The 20,377-nt window shown below is 37.6% G+C and overlaps 1 protein-coding gene across 1 annotated transcript; it reads left to right on the top strand.

Annotated features, from left to right (window-relative positions):
* Positions 1–433: 433 nt before the first annotated feature.
* Positions 434–13,097, top strand: gbb (TGF-beta family member glass bottom boat). Its single transcript, XM_074085548.1, has 7 exons — positions 434–901; positions 8,943–9,132; positions 9,651–9,805; positions 11,212–11,412; positions 11,528–11,601; positions 11,712–11,846; positions 12,166–13,097. Exons 1-7 carry the CDS (start codon positions 541–543, stop codon positions 12,289–12,291), a joined length of 1,242 nt encoding a protein of 413 aa, XP_073941649.1. The 5' UTR covers positions 434–540; the 3' UTR covers positions 12,292–13,097.
* Positions 13,098–20,377: the final 7,280 nt, after the last annotated feature.

Here is a 20,377-nt window from a genome sequence, read left to right as displayed (position 1 = left end):
TATAATATGTAGGTATAATGTGATGACGCTACATATAGGGAAATAATTTTGTTTTGCATCACATGTTATCAACCGAGTAGTTGAATGAGACCAATAATAGGTACACAGTGGTTCCTTACCCTATCGTGTGACATGACAGTGTCAGGCGCATAGGCATTTGTGTTTTGTTCATTGTATTGTCCCTACTTATGTTCGAGCAAATAATCAGGTTTGCTAAAACGTGTCAATTTAATGCAGGCTTTAGGCCTAGAACAAGTTAAATAACCTATTTATGTTCCCTCAGAAATAGTTATGTGAAAACAAGAATTCGCTCGACAAAGATGATGTTTAATGTGGTTTTATTTAGATCTCACGTGTGAAGGAAGCTGGACCGGTTTCGGCGCGGCGCGGTGCCGGGCGGGTGCGCGTGCGCCAGTATGCACATACCTTTAGGAGGGGGGAGAGTGGCGAGTGCGGCGGCCCACTTTGAGTGGGCAGGTTCAGCGGCTGGGCCCGCCGCGGTCCCGCGCAGTCGAGCCGAGCGCGCGCTCACGCACCATCATGGTCGGCACGGCGGCGTGTGTGTTTTCAGTATTGTTTATTGTGACGGTGGAGGCTGTTCTATCGGGATTGTACATAGATAATGGGATAGATCAGACGGTGATACAGCACTCGATGACGCGGGACGAGCGCCTGGTGGTGGAGCACGAGATCTTGGAGCTGCTGGGTCTGGGTGAGCGTCCGCGGCGCGCGCGCGCGGCGGCGGACCGCTCGGCGCCCAGCTTCCTGCTGGACGTGTACAAACAGCTGGAGCAGGAGCACGACCAGGCGCGCCCCACCAGGAGCTCCGATATGGCGCTCAGCGGCGACGAGCAACAGGCCATCGACGAGAGCGACCTCATCATGACGTTTCAGAGCAAAAGTGAGCATCAAACTACTTATCTACTCGTTTAGAAATGAACATTCATTAATTAACGGTACTGTGTACTGCGCTGTGCGTAGGCAGACCCCGACGACACTGAGATCGGTAATAAAGTTACTGCGGAATTGCTCTTGGGGTATCAAGAGAACTGTGTTGAGAAGGAATTCGTTATTACGTACCTAATCTAGGCTTGTACTGTTTAACTCAATAAATATTCACGATAAGTAAGTATAGGACAAAAAATAATAAGATACCTACGTATTATATTATGTCTGTGAAAATTTGTTTATAAATGTTAATTTCTAGACATAATCAACTTTTCTCGGCTGCATGAGATAGTAACCTACCAACACCTAGGTCAGGTCATAATGTAGGTACCTACACAAGGGGCCAACGTGCTGTTGCAGTAGAATTCACAGTAAGTAGGTAGGTATTATTTATGTCTTCAGAAAATTCCCATAGGCATGTTACTTTCCTGTCAGCAGATATACCCATTAGCATATAGGTACAATTGCCCCACAACAAGTATTCAATTTAAAATTAATTAGGTACAGAGTTAATTAACCGTTGCAGAGATAGAGCGAAAACAAAAAAAGGGCCCCATACAAGAACCATGATTGTTAACGGCTGTGCTTACTTTGGTCATAAACTTAAACAAGTACCTTTAGCTAGCGGGTTTTTTAAGGGATGTGCGGAACTCTCGGTGCGCGAGGCCGACTCGCACGTGGCCAGATTTTTTTATTTATACTTATGTTATGTACATTACGATTTGATTTGATTTATTAGAAACTGTGTAAGTACCTATCTATTCGATCCTAGGCGGCTACTAATAGCATTGGTAAAACTTTGATTTGAAGACACCATAAGTAGTAGATTCTCTTGAAAAACTAAAAAAACTGTGAGAAGTACTCAGTAGGTTCCGCATTAAAACATTAATTTGGAAACACACAGGCGATTGTCTCAGGTAGTCCCTATCCAGGTAAGGCATGACTCAGTGCATGCCACTCCGCTAGTCCCGGTCACGACGGGCGGTCCGGCGCCAATCCGGCTTGACATAAAAACCCTAATTGATATTTTTACGACACAAGATTACCACCCTCTTGACTTGGACTTGCTTCTTGGGAAGAACTTTATTGTTTTCGCTTCATTGGTTCTTCGTAGAGAATCGCTGTTAGGTACTCGAATTTTCACATTAGTAAACTAAGATTTATTAGTGGTTGTGGTTACGTAATAATTATTGAGTTCGGAATACATTCCAGTGAAGACTCAAGTATAGGTAAACCACCTTAAGCATGACATTGCAACACAACCTTGTCACAGTAAGCCCATCATTGTTTTCGAGAAGGAAGCCACTGAGACGTTTATTGTAAAAAGGTTCTACTGCAGGTCGGGCTTACAGCGGTTTACCTACAGAATAGAAGTTATTTCTGGAAGTTTATGATTAATATCATATATCACAAATAGCTTAGGTACAGTCAGGTGTAAAAACATGAACTTACTCTACGTATCTACCTATTAAAAATAAAACGTATGTATCATAGATTCTTATTCCGACGCAATAAGGCCGTGGTCACATAGGTACTTTTGAGTGCTTCGAATAGATACATTTTTTTGCACTTTACTGTACCTACTGATGTTAAGTAATTCACATCAAGATTCCAAAAAATGGCACAAAGGTTATAGGTACCTAGACAAGACTTAGGTAGACTTACCTATACCTAGGTACTATGGTATGAGGTAGGAAGCGAAGAGAGTTTGAAATAACATTACGAATAGTTATTTATTAGAGCAGACGTACCTATTTAATGTCGTCTCGATATAGTTTTCCTAAAATCCATCCGTCTTCTATCTATAGGTATAAATAAAAATGGATTTCCGAAAAAAAATATAGATAATTATTATGTAAAAAAAAAACTGGAACGGGGCGAAGCCGCTGCCAACAGCTAGTTGACGTATAAAGTTAACTAATTAGGGCAGGTTGCTACGTAAATAGTGAATATGGATAATAATATCCAATCTGTTAGTAGAGGGCACTTAAGACGTTTCAAATAAGGGATCAGTAAGTGCCACCATTTTCAAGATATTTGGATTTTTTTAAATGGCCACCCTTATTTTAATTTTCGACTGTTTTTTGCAAACAATGTCGCAACGAATGCTTTTAAAATAGTCAAAGTCAAAATATCTTTATTCAATTTAGGCTATAACAAGCATTTATGAATGTCAAAAAAAAATCTACCAACGTTTTCTTAACTTATCTCTTAGGACCTATTTAGAATCATCAACCTTGCCTTTTCGTGAAAGGTGAAAATTGCAATTTGCGGCGTATTTAGCACATAACGAATGGTCTCATATCCTTGTTTTCTCTCAATCTGTTTAGTTAGTTAGTACTTAGATACTTTTTGCTGTTTAAATTTAATTAAGTAGGTTTATCTTTTATTATGCGCATGGAGCAGTTTCCTGCAGATAAGAACCATGTGCATTTTATTAATAATATCGTCGCGTCCTTCGCGCATATAATATTATCCATGCACCTACTGTGCTCTGCAATCTCATAATCTCACGCGCGGTAATCATCGGAATTAAACATGTCTGTTGCTGAAAACAGTTCCAGTAAGTAGATATCGAATCCGATTGTAATGTAAACATGAATGACGCAACGCAATTAGTGCGTTTGTATTAGGGTTGTAACGGACTTCGCCTCCGCCTCCGTTACTGTGGAAGTTCCGCAAGAAATCGTATCTTCGCCTCCGCCTCCGCCTCCGCAACTTTTTTTCTCATTACATTATCTCGGCGTGCAGTGGGAACGCGGTCTTGGTGGGGGCGGGCGTATTTCAAATAACACACGACAGGAATCAACCTGTCTCCTTGCTTGGACGTACGAAATTGTAATGTACTTACTTATATATTTGATTGAACCGCGATTTTTTAAAGTGATTTAGTACAAACTACAAAGTAATTGCTAATTTAAGTCACATGCACGATGATGCCGAAAACAAGTGAGATTTGGCAGCTTTTTAGAAATTTTGGAGATTTTTGAGCTGAGTAAAGCATAAACTACTATTTTTTCCACATCCACCTTCACCTCCGCATCCGCCTCCGCCTCCGCTAAGAAGGACTCCGTTACAACCCTAGTTTGTATGTAGATAAGTAAAGTTCGCTCATAAAAACGGCAATTCGCATGCAAATGGCAAGGAGAGTCGGCAACCAGGTGTCCAGTCGTCCAACTGGTGTAACTCGAGACCCGTCCACTCCACGTGGATGGTAAGTAGGTATTCCGCATTATTAATTACTTAATTAGATAATAAACACACCTTAAATTCCGATTCCATTTCGGCTAACAGTAAGCTGAGTGCGCTTCATGTTTGCAAGTACTTTTCTATAGGTAGTCGTCTCTTAAGTATACAATTAGGTTGATGTATATTGAATAATAATATTATTCGTTTCTGGGAACAGCACCCTGATAAATTTTCCTTGAACTGATTGTGTTCTACAAATTGCTAACTCGTACAATAAACACACTTATTAATTTGCCTACGTTCGTGCGTGCTGCTGCGGAGAGAGGAGTTATTCCGGGCATTAGGGCAGTAAGTACCTACTATCTGTGTAATCACGATATATTTTTATGCAACTTAGTACCTTTTCATCGCGTAAGCTCATCATTACTGACTTAATTTTTGCAAGTCATTCGCAACACTACATTATGAGAACGTACCTAGGTAGGAGGTGTTTCTTATAAGGATAATTTAATAATAAGGTAGGTACGCTTGTTCTTCACTATGTTCGTTTGTCCGTTTGTCGGTCCGTCCGTCTGTTCCTACCTCTGTCTTTCTTTTAAGTATGTCTATCAGGATAGCGTCGTGGATAATCAAGCTAAAATTAATATCAAATACTAGGTACAACTAACAGTGTAATAATCTAATTTCCAAGTCATAATCAATGCAATCAAGATACTTATTTCGCCATAAAAAAACATGCAGTCGAATTTTTTGAAGTCGGTTAAAAAAATGCTTTTATTAGTGGAGATTCAAAACCTATAGTTTTCCGAGAAACTTGAAATTTGGTATTTGGTATTTTGGTTGGCCTCTTATAGCACAATCAATCACCACCACCACTACCATCACCACCACCACCACCAGACCAGACCTACCACCAACAATGTTTCATATGTATTTAAGTATGTACGTATTTATCTATATAAGTATGTTTATCCGTTGCCTGGTACCCATAGTACTAAGCTTTGCTTAGTTTGGAACTAGGTCAATTGGAGTCAAGTGTCCCATGGTATTTATTTTATTTTATATTTAATAAGAAGTCAGAAAATCTTAATTAATTTTTCACCTCAGCACCTCAAACAGGCAGGTTTTGTTATGAGAAATCAGTGAGCGAAGTCGCATTTTGCTCACTCAGTGAGACAAAGTAACTTTTTAATTATTATTTTTTAATGCTGAGGATAGTGTTGGGTCTACTCACTGAATTCTAAATATTTAAGTTTGAACTTTACTTTGATCTGTCACTTTCACTTCAACACGAAGAAAGTAAGAGATAGGATCAAATGTGTGGATTACAATCTTAAATTAAATTTAAGGTATCAAAGATTTATAACGATACCTAATAAATTAAGTAAATGAAAGCAAAATATTTCCAAAATGTTAATTTTCCCGCTCTTTTAATAAAGTATGCAACCTCGTTGCACAAAAGGCGCTTCTCTTGTATATTTTTTTTATAAAAGAATTCCGTGTACTGCCTCTACAGTTGGAATTAATATTTCTCAAATTGAATGATTTTGTAACAAATCTATTAATGTTTATGTAATAGAAATCTTAAAAAAATCATATTTAAATTAAAGGTTTAATAACATTTATAATAAATTATACGTTTATTGTTCAACCTTTTTATTTTGCAGTACCTATAAATAAATAAGTATGAAATATTTTACAACTAGGTAGTTCAAAGTTCAAATTACAGTGCATGTTATGAGTATGAGATTTGTATTGTATGTACCTACGTACTGGACACTTTTTTCATTCCGAATTGAAAACCTCTCTACTTACCGCTTTTGAACAATGTTTGGCATTCTTAACTTTCTGGTGACTTTTTAGGGTTCCGGAGCCAAAATGGCAAAAACGGAAACCTTATAGTTTCGCCATGTCTGTCTGTCTCTGTCTGTCTGTCTGTCCGTCCGTCCGCGGCTTTGCTCAGAGACTATCAATGCTAGAAAGCTGTAATTTTGCACGGATATATAAGTAAACTATGCCGACAAAATGGTACAATTAAAAATTCAGAAATAATTTTTTTAGGGTACCTCCCATAGACGTAAAGTGGGGGTGATTTTTTTTTTCTCGTCCAACCCTATAGTGTGGGGTATCGTTGAATAAACAAAAACCATTAGGGGATTCAGTGATTTGTTTGCGAAATATTCAACTTTAAAGTGCAAATTTTCATTAAATTCGAGCGTCCCCCCCCCTCTAAAATCTAAACTGGTGGGTGGAAAAATTTGAAAAAATTCAGAATGGTAGTAAATATATCAAACTTTCAAGGACAACTATAATGGCTAAGTTTGCTTGAGAAGTATTAGTAGTTTATGAGTAAATAGCAGCCTAAGGTATAAAATATACCTAAACTTGGAAGATTCCGTATGAAATAAGAAATCCTTAGAAAAATATTACTTATTTTTTTTCGTAACGGCTACGGAACCCTATTTTGGGCGTGTCCGACACGCTCTTGGCCGGTTTTTATAGATGTAATCGCGACTGTATGTATCACTTTTGACTAAAAGTTTTAAATGTGATTATTGTATTTTTATCTTAATAATCAGATTATATTTAAAAAAAAAATTGTGTTTGTTTGGTATACGTGGCTTTATTCTTATATTACATTTAAATTATGTTCTCGCTGCCGAGGTGAAAAATTGTATGTGTCACACGACACACGGGACAAAAGTTTTTTTGAATCTCGTGTGTTTGAATCCCTTGCTGCTCTCAGGCTTCTAACCTAGAATCACTGGCTACGCTCGAGATTCAATTATAGAATCCTTTGCTTACTCGGGATTCAAAATCAACACTCGCAACAAAAAACAACTTTGCTCTCTTGTTGCACAAATAACTATTTTAATCTTAATTCTGTTCTGTCCAAGTCAGTAATGATATAAAAATTACCCCACACTGCGTACCTACATTTTACTATGTTAGAGGCTTTGGTAACACTGAATTTTCATAGATAGGTACGTAAAATATATCGCAGCGTTTCGCATCATTGACATTTTTTTTTTAAATTGCATTTAGGTACGTCGTTGTTGCAATAGAGGTGCGAATTGTTCTTGCGCCGAAGGCCCTTCCCGTGTTTGTTTATTACTATATTTTTATCGAGGGACTAAAATAAGCCAATGTAAATATACCCGACGTGGTTAGCCACCCGAGCTTTAGCGAGGGTGTCTATTTATCCGAGGGTTTATATTGACTTTTAGTCTCACGGTGAAAACTCTATTTTTTTTTCGATTGCGAGAAAAAAATAGTCATTAATCGTTTATGATTTACGCTCTACAACAATTTTGAAGTTTTCGCGGTAAGTATTTTTTTCAACCAGACACAGATATAACAAAATCGCATCAGCTAAATGGTCCATATACACAAACTGGAATAAATAGAATGGCGCCACCTTCTATGCGGAAAAAGCATAGAACTAAGACCACAAAGACTTTATGAACGTAACATTTTCGTCATGAAAATGGTCCACACACAATCTTATTTTATGACAAAAACTAAGCAAGTACTGGCTGTTTGAGTTTATCTAAGTCACTCGAAGTAAATTAAAAAAATAATTACCTTTACTCCCTAGGGACTAAAGTACTCACGTTACCCCTGCCTCGTAAGGCTATGTTGACCTACTATTAGAGAATCAGAAGTGAAAGATACGTTTAGTTCCCGGTTATACTTAAAATAAGTATGACGAATCCATTTTTCCCCGAGAGTGTCACAAAAGGCGACTAAAAGACTTGACGTGAGTGGGCAGCAGCGCTCCCTTTTTGCAAATAGAACTCCGGACTCTGGTAATGCGGTATAGATGATAAGGGGCAACCACAAAACTGTTTTCACAATTTACAACCAATCTTCAACCGATGATCACGTTCACTCAGTGAAGTGTGCAACGACTTATGAAATGAATGACAGTGGCGGCGGACAAAGTCCGTTCGGGGCTTGGGGCGGTATAGCTGAAAGGGGATGACACTCTTTCCCGGCCCGGATAATACCGACATGGAAATACCGACCATGATTTTGAGTACACGCCCATAGAAACTAACAAGAGCTTTTATGGGCGTGGTGTACACGAAAAACAGGGTCGGAATTTCCATGTCGGTATTATACGGGCCGGGAAAGAGTGTTCACCCCCTGAAAGAGCCCCCACTCTCAGTCTTAGAACTTAATGTAATAACTAAGCATATTTTTAGCCCGTTTCGGATTTCATCAAGAGAGCTTGTGGGCAGATTAGATTAGATTCGATTTATTTATTACCTTTTGAAAAAATACATTATAAACACATGTCAGTTAATTACAAGAAATTCACAAAAGGGTCGTCAAATGTATACAAAAAAATAAATCTTATTACAATAAATTGTCAGCCAGAATAAAAAATAAAAAAATAAATTTAGTAATAAAATAATCTTATATATATAGTAATAAAAATGAATCGTAAAATGTGTTGCTAAGCGCAAAACTCGGGAACGACTGGTCTGATTTCGCTAATTCTTTTTTTGCTGTGTTCTTTACTATCAGGAGAAGATTTTTATGGCAGAAAATACAGAAAAAATACAACGGGGGCGAAGCCGCCGGCAACAGCTACTAAATAATAAAGAAGAATGTCAAATTAGAATTCAATTCAATAATAATAATAAAAAAAGGAGAATATACTTAAATCTTGGAGGCATTTGGAGGCCTCCCGGGAATGGAGGCTCGGGGCGAGCCACCCCTTCCACGCCACTGTTAACTTGCCCCTGGTCTTAGAGAAAAAAAATAAGTTAGTTTAATGAAAGCATTCTGTATTTCAGAGCATCATCTCGGCGCTTTACGGCACGAGCACGGGCGGCACGTGTGGTTCGAGGTGGCGGGCGCGCCGGGCGACGCCGCCGCGCTGCTCTCGGCTGAGCTAAGGTTGCACCAGGCGCCCGCACGCGGGGCTGACCCCACCGCGCTTTACACCGTCGTGGCGCACCGAGTCATCAGTGTCACCAGCTTGGGGTCAGTGTTACGATGTATAATAATAAAAGATTGAAAAGTTATTGGTCTAAGGCGTTTTATTTTTAAAACGCTTCGTTCCATGGCTCTTTGGGTTGTTAAGATCTTATTTTTGGTCTGGTTTTTGAATATCCATGTTTGTGATGCATAAGAGAGAGATAGCAAGATACAGGAGTCAAGAACTTTTTTCTTCAATCTCATCGGAATATTTTATTTAAGGACTTCCTTTAAGCTCCAAAATTTGTTCCAGGCCATGTTTATTCGTCTAATTAGTTTGTATCGATGTCTAGTTTTTCTGAAAGATGTTTGTTTACCTACTCTGACTTGACTGTACTCGTATCTATGAGTATTTGTTTTGAAGTGTAAGTTTAAATGTGCAAGAGACAAATAGTTTTTAAGGTCGCGTGTGAGCAAAGTATGTAATTGTTTCAGTTCATTGATATATGGACCTCCGCAAAAACGCCTGATTTAATAAGTTATTTAAAAGAGTACTTGATTTTAAATTTTACATTTCTTAACAGAAACCTGCAGTTGGAGAAAGTAGCGGCTGTGAACACGAGCGCGTCCTCGGAAGGCTGGCTCGAACTGAACGTGACAGCGGCTCTCGGAGCGTGGCTCACCGCGCCTGCTGACAACCGCGGCTTCTTCATCACCATACACCCTCACTCGCAGCCAGGTAACCAGAACACTTTCCAGCGTCATGATGTTTTAAGACTACCCTAGGTATAGTCGTGTTTTGGCAGACAAAGGGGACTAATGAACTTTTCAGTAATTGGATACTGAAAACTAGCTACTCGTCTTTACAGTGCTCTTTGAGACAGGTTTGTATCTTAAATTTCTTCAGGTCTTTGGTGAAGTGAACGGGATTTTCAGGCCCACTTGGTCATGCAACGTGGTAAACCATAGGTAATTTTTTTAACAAAAAAGTAAAACCGACTCCAAAAAGATAAAAAAATAACAAAAAATGGAACCGACTACAAACCCTTGAAAATATTTTTCTAGGTACCTACTAGCTCGAAGTCGGTGCCTCAGCACGAGCCAGCAGGAATGGAACAATAGTCGTCTACCTCACCCACATACTATATATATTGGGCTTCAATCACTTCCGCTGGCTCGTGCTGAGGCACTGACTTCAAAGTAAGTAGTAGAAAATTATTTTCAAGGTTTTTGAAGTCGGTTCCATTTTTTGTAAAAAAAAATATTTCATAGTTTTAGTGATTTGTAGCCAAAGTGCATCTCACAACGATTCCATTAAGCTCATTCTTCTTGGCAATGATGGTCTTTCCGAAAGCGCTGGTAGTTTAAAAAACCGGCCAAGAGCGTGTCGACAAAATTAAGTAATATTTTTCTAATGATTTCTTATTTCATACGGAATCTTACAAGTTTAGGTATATTTTATACCTTAAGCAAACCTAGCCGTTATAGTTTTCCTTGAAAGTTTGATATATTCACTACCATCCTGATTTTTTTCAAAATTTTTCACCCACCGGTTTATATTTTAGAGGGGGGGGGACGCTCGATTTTAATGAAAATTTGCACTTTAAAGTTGAATATTTCGCAAACAAATCACTGAATCGAAAAATCGTCTTAGCAAACCCCTAATGGTTTTTGTTTATTCAACGATACCCCACACTATAGGGTTGGATGAGAAAAAAAAATCACCCCCACTTTACGTCTATGGGAGGTACCCTAAAAAATTTTTTTTTTAATTTTTAATTGTACCATTTTGTCGGCATAGTTTATTTATACATATATCCGTGCAAAATTACAGCTTTCTAGCATTGATAGTCTCTGAGCAAAGCCGCAGACGGACAGACAGACAGACAGACATGGCGAAACTATAAGGGTTCCTTTTTTGCCATTTTGGCTCCGAAACCCTAATAATGACGTATAAAAGTGCCCATTGCGTCCTATTTACTAAAAAAAATGAATAGAATTTGAATTTGGGCGAAGCCGCGGGTAAAAACTAGTAAACAATAAAACTTGCCTACCACTTAAAAACTACATACATAAACAATACCTAACTGGGTACCATAGAACATTTCAAAACGAACAGCCTTGACACGAGACGTGTGTTTACAGAACGTCATATGAAGCCGGAGGAGATCGGCCTAGAGGAGCCTCGTGGTGCCACCGTCGAGGGCAAACAGCCCTTCCTGGTGGCTTTCTTTAAAAGCGGGCCGCGGCTTGGCAACGCTGACGCTAGCGGGCGCAGGAAGCGCGAAGCGCGCCGCTGGCGGAACCCGGGCACTTCGGATAACTATTTAAGGAATCCCCTCACAGGTAAGGTATATATATTCCATTTCCGCATAAATGTAGATGCGTAAATGTGAAATCGGATGCGAAGTAACAAAGTAAAATGAAGACAAAAGACTTACCTACAATGTTTTTGTTTCAGACACATCTCATTGGACGACACGAAGTTGTGAAATTCAGACTTTATACGTCAGTTTTAAAGATTTAGAGTGGCAGGTAAATCTTTGGAATGAATTAAACCTATCCGTTAAATTATTTAACTCGCAATAAACTATTTTTTTGTTTGGTCTAGTTGTCAAGCTATCATCCACATTTTTTTTTGCCAGGATTGGATTATAGCACCGGACGGCTACGGTGCCTTCTACTGTAGCGGCGAGTGCAACTTTCCTCTTAATGCACACAAAAATGCTACAAACCATGCCATTGTGCAGACTCTGGTGCATCTCTTGAATCCAACACAGGTTAGTACCTACTATAATGCAAATTTAAGGGTTGCTAGCTCAAATGACATTGCCGGCCCACTTATGTGGTCAGTTATCTGTGCATGCATATGCCAACGTTAGTTTGTTTAGTTAGTTTCCAGACTAACCTCCCGAATTCGGACTTTTTATAATGGACGAAGTTTTGTAATTTCGAAATTATTTCAGCATATTTAAAGTTCTCAATTCATTGAACAATCTGTTACTTACCTACTTACATATAGTGCATTCTACGCTATACTAACGTACTCTTGAGGTAAAATTTGGACCGCTATATTAACAATAAATTTTTATATTTCAGGTGCCTAAGCCTTCCTGCGCGCCAATCAAGCTCTCGCCAATATCAGTACTCTACTACACGGACGATTCCAATGTGATCCTTCGCAAATATAAGAATATGGTGGTCAAGAGTTGTGGATGCCATTGAATGCCAAATGTTCTACATCAAATGCCGATTTTGAATGTCCTTTACCGCGTTAATATAACGAAGCAACAACGAATAAAAAAACGATCGATAGAGTAAATTGTCAAGATTTACGTTTCTTGACACTATGCCATGATTTTCCGGGACATAACATGGAAGGATTTAAATAGGCTCCGAATAGATGATAGCGCGATGGAGATTTTGTTCAAATCCGAGTAAATGGGATACTTATTTATTGGCCCCTTAATACACAGATTTAAAATTCAGAATTAATTTTAATTATCTGAGTGCTGTCGAAAACAAAATCATTATTGTTTAATTATTTGAAGTTTATGTAGGTTTATCACTTCCCTTTATTTACAATTTACTTCTCAGGGGCCGTTCGAAAGTATATTACGTAGGTACCTAACCAGAATATAAGTACCCCCTATCCTTTTTTCGTACCCCCTTTTCATATGCTCACATAAGCATTGGCATATAATTTCAAAAAAAATCTAAATTTCATTTAATCCAGTCCTAGAGTCTAACGTTATACCTAAGCAACATCACTATGTCGACAAAATCACCATTGAATTTTTTACCAATGTTTCAAAAAAATACTCGAAGGAAACTAAGATGATAATATAGTAAGCGGCCGCCGTAGGCCCTTTAATCATTTTTTTCTTAACCGTATGTAGTTAAGTAAGTCTACGAGACAACCAATTCAAGTCATTTTAATTTTAAACGTAAATTTTAAGGTAGCTCCTATTTATGTAATATAAGAAACTGAAGTTATTTTTATAATTTTACAAATAAAATGTCTTCCTGTTTTTATGTTTACTTACCTAGTGATGCCCCTATAACTAGTAATATATAGCAAAGTTATTCACTTATTGAGCAAGATAGTATTTATGAATAGTTTTTCCCTTATTTATTAATATTTTACATATATGAGAACTTGCTTGTTCTGCCTTCTTTCATATCACAATCGGGTAATATATACGAGTATCTAAGTGATTTACTTCAAGGCAGTTGTAGGAAGGGATGTCGCATGTAGCAAAGGCTACACAAAAGGCTACGCTTTATGTATTATTTACACAAAAAATACTGTTTTTATGACCGTGATCGACGAATATACTGTTTTTACGATCGATCGGGGTCGAGCACACCTAGTACATAAATGATTATTAAGTTAATAACGGAACCTTATGCCTACGAGCTAAGTTAATACCTTTTTTTACTGGATTTAGTTTATTTATTACTTTACTTTTACGTTTATTGGTCCCCACTTAGCGAGCCTCCTTGCTAATCGTAGTTTACGCCCCGTAGAAAATAATTTCTACAGCCCAATCAGCAGGTACTTGACTTAAGTAGTACTTGGAATAAGGTATCTTTTGTCATGAAACATCATCACAATTAGTTTTTGTTAAAGTATTCTAATTCGTTTCGCCAAAGACATTACCGCGCTGTCAAAGCAGGGAATTCCCAGAACAAGAGTGGCTGTCATCATGACGTAAACTATGATTTCAAGGTACCTCGACCTCGGTTCCTCACTAAAACATTTTAATTATTTCAAGCATTTATTTACGCGTGTTTGACTCGAGACTAATAATAATGATAATGACACTAACTATAGCCACCCTCGCTCTATTCGGGTGGCTAAACAAACATCTCGATTAATTATGGCATATTTAAGTCCCTTGTTGAACAATCTACTATTCAAATTAAAATTAAAATAATTTATTTAGTAAATAGGCCGCAATGGGCACTTTTACACGTCATTTTTTAAACTACCAGCGCTTTCGGAAAGACCATCATTGCCAAGAAGAATGCGCCGCAAGAAACTTGGCAGAAAGTCATTTTCTCCAAATAAAATAATTACAAATAAAATACTTAAACGCTACAGTATACAATTAAAGAAAAAAATACAAAATAATAATAATAATACAGGAATGTATGGGGTCCCTTAGTTACAAAACTAAACACTAACTATATCTACGTTCAGTGGAAGTGTAGAATGCTTCGACCGTCATAAACTAAAAAAAATACAAATAAATAATTTAGTTCTGAAATATACATTTCTGGTCAAGTAACCATTATATCATGATTCCCAGGAGGCAGATGGCGTTTCGGCATTGGATGGCCAGGCATAGGCTTTTGCCGAAATTGCTTTTTTAGTTATCAGCTAGCATAGGTACTTTCTGGGCACATTTGGTCTATTTTGTAGCAAATATGAAATCTAGTTTTAAGCGCGACTCAGTAGTATCCAATGTAAGTATGGGAACGTCAAACGTAAACATGGTTTAGGGACTGAATACAATATTTATTTTGATATGACGGACTTGAGATAGTCTTCGATTGTGTATGAAGGCTATACAATCAAATCTATCAGACACTATTTTATACAGTCAGCCGACATGAAATTAAAATTGCCCAAAGTTGCAAAAATATACGGCTTTAATGTTAAGTGCATGAAGTTGTGTACCTATACATATTTTTGTAACTTTGGCCATGTCGATATTTTTGCCCTTGACTGGTGGACCTACAAACGGAAGTGGGATCTAACATGATGAAGAAATGCTTAATTATTTGTTATATCACTTTTTATGGAAGATAAGATCCTGCAAGAAATAAAGGCAGAACCCAGTAAGTCTGTAAAGTATTGTTCACTAATTCGCTGGTGGCTGGATTTATACACCATAATATAATAAATTATGTATATAAATATTTAGGTACTCTGATAATACCTATAACGTAGAGTCAGAGTTCAAGTTCTATCCGCCATACTTAGATAATTCATTTAAATAAAGACAGAACTTAAAAACAGAAATTGTCAGGTAGGTCACCTAAATATTTATTGACGCTTTTGCAATAAACATTATATTTATGGATGACGTAATATTATAAGACTGACTTATAGATATTTATGGTACTAACTTTTTGTTAATAAGTCTTCCTAGATAATCGTTACTTCCTTATCTTTACTAAATTATAAATGCGAAAGTAACTCTATCAGTCTTTCTGTTTGTCTGAAATTTGACACAGAAATAATTAGAGATAATGGAAAGCACATAGGGAATAACCTTTCTTGACAATGAAATCTCAATTAGGATATAAATATTATTTTTCATCACACTTGCTCGTAAACAGTGTCGAAACATGCAGGCTACCTTGGTTGCAACCCCCCAAATAAAACCCTCGACCTTAATGTGCTTGTCATGAAACCCGTGCTCGGTAAATGAGTCATTGCTCGTACTAATTTTCTTGTCATGAAGCCCAAGGTCGGTAAATGAATCAGTGCCCGTACTGATGGTGCTGCGCGCGATGCTGCAGGACCACATGCACACGCACGCTGCGGCGCATGCTGAGGGAGGTAGAGGGCGGCGCTACCAAGAGCGCAGCCTAAGGTATCGCCAATATTTGGAACAATTATATTTTTTCTTTTAGAAATATAAAATTTTACTCGAAAATGTGAGGAAAAACATTGTATGTCGCACGGGCGGTACTAGAATTACGAACATCGACTCATTAAAGCCCTCAGTCTTCGACTTCGGGCTTCTAATAGACTCGTTCGTAATTCCTTATTTACCGCTCTTAAGACACAATGTACTAATAAATCTTATGCCATGCAATATTTTGGGAAGAGTATACCGGGTGTGGACTGTAATACGAGCAAAAAATTCAAATATAGATCGTCCTCGTCAAAGTAAACAACATTAGTTCAGCAACTTTTGAAAATAATGGAGTCTTTGAATTTCCTAATCCTAGAACCCAACTGACATCTCCTCCATTTTGCTTTACATTGCTTCTTCGAATTAACTTAAGTGTAATAAAAATTAAAAAAACTAATTATTTTTAAAAGCCGCTGAACTAATTTTGTTAAATTTGAGGAGTATGATCTATGTTTTAATTTATTTGCTCATATTACAGGCCACACCCGGTATGTTAAACGATACATTTGACTAAATGACACGTCACAAAATAAAATATGACCAATTTGTTAAGCAATAATTTGCCGAAAAAATATCTAACTGTAAAATTGCGAAAGTTGTTTTGACCGATGATTTTTTGCCAAATGATATTTTTTTTGCCTATGTATTAGGTAGCAATTCGTAAAACTTCCCAAGTTTCGATAGCGATGATTTGTCTATGTGTAAAAAGTGGTAAGTAGGTGGATGCAGAAAGCACAAGACAGGTCCGAGTGGAGAGCCTAGGGGGAGGCCCATGTGCAGCAGTGGACGTCTTCCCCCTCGTCGTCGTCGCCCTCGTACCTTTACAGTAAGCTAGCCTGGGCACGTAACGCCAGATCGCCCCAAGTTAGGTCCTGCAGGTTCCTGCAGCTAACTTATCCTCGACACAAATCAGCTGCATTTCGCGGTAGTTTTCGTTACGCTGCCACCAAATGTTGGAACAACATTCCTCCACCCATTCGTGCGCTAAAATCAACAACTGGTTTTAAATTTAAATGTAAAAACCATTTCTTAAATTTACAATTGAGAAAATGAATAAGTAGGCACTTCTCTCAATCTTACCTTGTATTTTTTATTTTTATTTTTTTGCACTTTAGGCGCTCATAATGTTTGTTGTCCTTATATATAAGCTAGAAACGTCGATTTCGCTTTAACAATTGGCGGTAGACTGAATGAGTTCGGTTTTTTTTTTCGATTTCAAAAATGTATCCACTGTTGGTTGGCGTATTGTTTAGTCAAGTAAGATACTTTTAATAGAAATACCTGTGTTTTGCTTTTAAGGAGTCAGGTATGTAGCATATTGTTTTTAAATAACCATTTTAACAGTAATATGCATTATTCATATTTGCAAAGTACTAAAACAATTCAACTGCACACGATTGAACTGTTTAAGCCGGTGTTGCCATACAATTTAATATATTTTTTTAATTTTAAGTTAGTTTTTAGATAAGGACGGCTTGCCGTGGCATTATGCTGAGTGGGGATCTATTTAGCGTCATGTATGTCTTTATTTGTTCTATGTTTGTTTGTTTTGGCGTTAAATAAATGTATTTTCTTTCTTTCTTTCTTTCTTTCGGCTGACATGATGATGATGATGAAAAAGCAGTAAAATTTCATAAATAGCCCAGCTAGGAGACGGACGTTAGAAAACGTAATTTTTGCCAAAATTTGGCCTTTCGTGGGATCAGTGCCGGTTTTAGCATTTCCAGCGCCCTGGGCGAGATTTTCTACGGCGCTCCCAACTTTTGGGAATTTTCTAGAAAGTAGGTATAGGCTTACTCAATGAGCAAGAGGATAAAAGGGGTGCCTGCAGGCCCCACCGCGCCCTATCCTGACGCCGCTAGAGCTGCGTGAGATTCCATATTATGGCCGTTGTTGCCATATACTCAAAATTAAGAAAACAGGCAGTAATTACATAGTATTTTCAACAGCACAAGTGACATCGAGCCCCACAACACACTTTTTTGCAGTAATGCAAAACATAGCGGAAAATTGCGAGATTTTAGCCAGTAGGTACTTATTTGAACGTCATGATTTTATTTGCTACGCATGGGACAATATTAAATTGGCCGATTTTTTTTTTAAATATATGAAAGTGTTTTGAATTAAAAATATTTAATGGAATACGTCATTTATTCTTCTTTCTAATGATGTTTATTACTTTGAAAATGTATTACGAGGACATATAGAGTTACGCTCAATTGTTCGGAGAAAACCTCGTGTGGGACAAGACACACACCTACTACGCACAGTAGTTAGAAAATGAAATATTTTACACTATCTTTCTTTTATAAATATAATAAAATAATAATAATAAATGTTTATTTCAGATTTCATACGATCCATTTAATAATATTTTAGTAACAGAGAGGTCCTTATACAACTATGTTAGAATAAACATGATTTAAATGCATTTTGGCCCAGTGCGCGGTAATGTCACTGTCCATCCTGCTAGTCAACACGCTCAAGAGACTTGCCACCGACAACAGTTTTAATGCCAAAAACATTGGAAATATTACTTAACGCATTGCTGTGGTAAGTAAAATGTATAAAAATATGTGTGTAAGAGCCGTGGTGGCCTAGTGGTTTGACCTATCGCCTCTCAAGCAGAGGGTCGTGGGTTCAAACCCCGGCTCGCACCTCTTGAGTTTTTCGAAATTCATGTGCGGAATTACATTTGAAATTTACCACGAGCTTTGCGGTGAAGGAAAACATCGTGAGGAAACCTGCACAAACCTGCGAAGCAATTCAATGGTGTGTGTGAAGTTCCCAATCCGCACTGGGCCCGCGTGGGAACTATGGCCCAAGCCCTCTTGTTCTGAGAGGAGGCCTGTGCCCAGCAGTGGGACGTATATAGGCTGGGATGATGATGATGATGATGATGTGTGTATTATTTTCTTTACCCCTCTTGTTACATTGGGCTTGGTTGATACATCTAAAAATACTATTGTAAAAATACCTACTGATTACCGTTGGATTAGATTGACCTTGAAGTAGCGGAGATGAGACCAACCTGGATCTCAAGCTTCCTAGACAGGTTCTCTAACCACTTGGCCATCCGGTCGTCAAACTTACTTTGTATACGTTTGTTTTTAAATTAATCCTAAACATTTCAGTATATATTTTATGGTTGGGTAAGTTAATTTAATTAATTACAAAAATATTTCCAAGAATGTTCAGTAAAGCTAACTCAGTTATCTGCTAAAAATTCTGGATTCATTTAAGGACAGGACCTTGTACCTCTTATACTAAAACTATGATTAATTAATACGTCAAAAGTGTTACTTATAGTCCCTGATTTTATAGGTCCTCACTTGTGTATTTTAAAAACAAGTCAAGTGCTTGTTGGACCATGCACAGTGTAGGGTTTCGTATTTCAATAACGGTGTGATTAAAATAATATATGTATAGGTACTCGAGCAAAATTACAGCTTACTAACACCAGCAGTCCAAGCTAAGCCGCGGACGGACGGACACGGCCATAACTATATGGATTCCCTGTTACTGAGAGTTACTTGTTGTGTTGTTGTTACGGAACTCTACATAAAGAAAAGCAATCCGGCCATGATCCTAGAAAGCTAATATAACTATGCCACAAAGGTTGGATCTAAGTAATTAAATAGCATGAACATATACTGAGCGGCAATAAATCTGGCCCTTAAATGTATGCATTAATAGGTATTTTCTATGTAGAGTGAGCCAAATTTTGTGCCGCTAAGTAAACGTTGTTGTCCATGTAATTTAATTTTTGGGATCCCGAACTTCAAAAGGATTAAAATGGATTTTGTCATCGAATAGAATAATAACGTCACTCGTTGAATGTAAGTACGTGCATGCATCCATTGTCACCACTATTTTTTTACGAACAGGGATATCGAGATGAAATGAACACAACAGTAAATAAAATAAATAAAAAATATCATGGGACATTTGAAGCTGTAAAAAACATGTTTTTAAACTAACGCGGTCAAACGATGACACGGTTATCACATCATACTTTTAGTGTACTTCTCATCGATATAGGTAGTGCTAGAAAATTTGGCAAGAAATAAGAAAAAAAAAACCGACAGTTAAATTAAGAAAATAAGTTTTTTAATACAGGAATATTTTTTAATATAAGCTTTTTTGCAGATTGTACTTTTTGTTGACTGTACGTGCATTGTCATCTTTCTAAACTACATATCTGTACCAAATTTCAAGTCGGTACTATTAACCGTTGAGGTGTTCCCTCCTGCGGAGACGATCGCGACCAGGACCACCAAGATGTCACTACCACATTACACCAGATATTATTGATTATAAATATGTATGTTAGTCTGTAATTGTATGGGCCAAGTTGCCCGAAATAAATGAATTTGTTATTATTATTATTGTATTGTCACCAAATTTACATAAGTCTGCCAAATTTCAAGTCAATCGGCCCACTGAAAGTGGGTAAAATTTAGATTGTGACTCTTCTGGTGTTGCAGGTGTCCATGGGTGACGGTAATCGCTTACCATCAGGCGATCCGTTTGCTCGTTTTCCCCTTTATACTATAAAAAAAAAAATGACCCAAAAAACAAATAAACAACAGGGCAAGCTAAAAAAAAGCTTGTAAAAACGTCGTGTCTATGTATTTCTTATTTTATTGAAAAGTGTA

This window comes from Choristoneura fumiferana, chromosome 3 (assembly GCF_025370935.1).
Source record: "Choristoneura fumiferana chromosome 3, NRCan_CFum_1, whole genome shotgun sequence".
Taxonomy (NCBI): domain Eukaryota; kingdom Metazoa; phylum Arthropoda; class Insecta; order Lepidoptera; family Tortricidae; genus Choristoneura; species Choristoneura fumiferana.
Note: the sequence above shows the minus strand (reverse complement) of the source record. Positions and strands in the feature narration are given on the sequence as shown.

Coding starts and splice junctions, on each gene's coding strand:
- gbb (XM_074085548.1), top strand. CDS start 541: ATGGTCGGCACGGCGGCGTGTGTGTTTTCAGTATTGTTTATTGTGACG. Junction 902..8,942: donor CATGACGTTTCAGAGCAAAA/GTGAGCATCAAA, acceptor TCTGTATTTCAG/AGCATCATCTCGGCGCTTTA. Junction 9,806..11,211: donor ACACCCTCACTCGCAGCCAG/GTAACCAGAACA, acceptor GTGTGTTTACAG/AACGTCATATGAAGCCGGAG.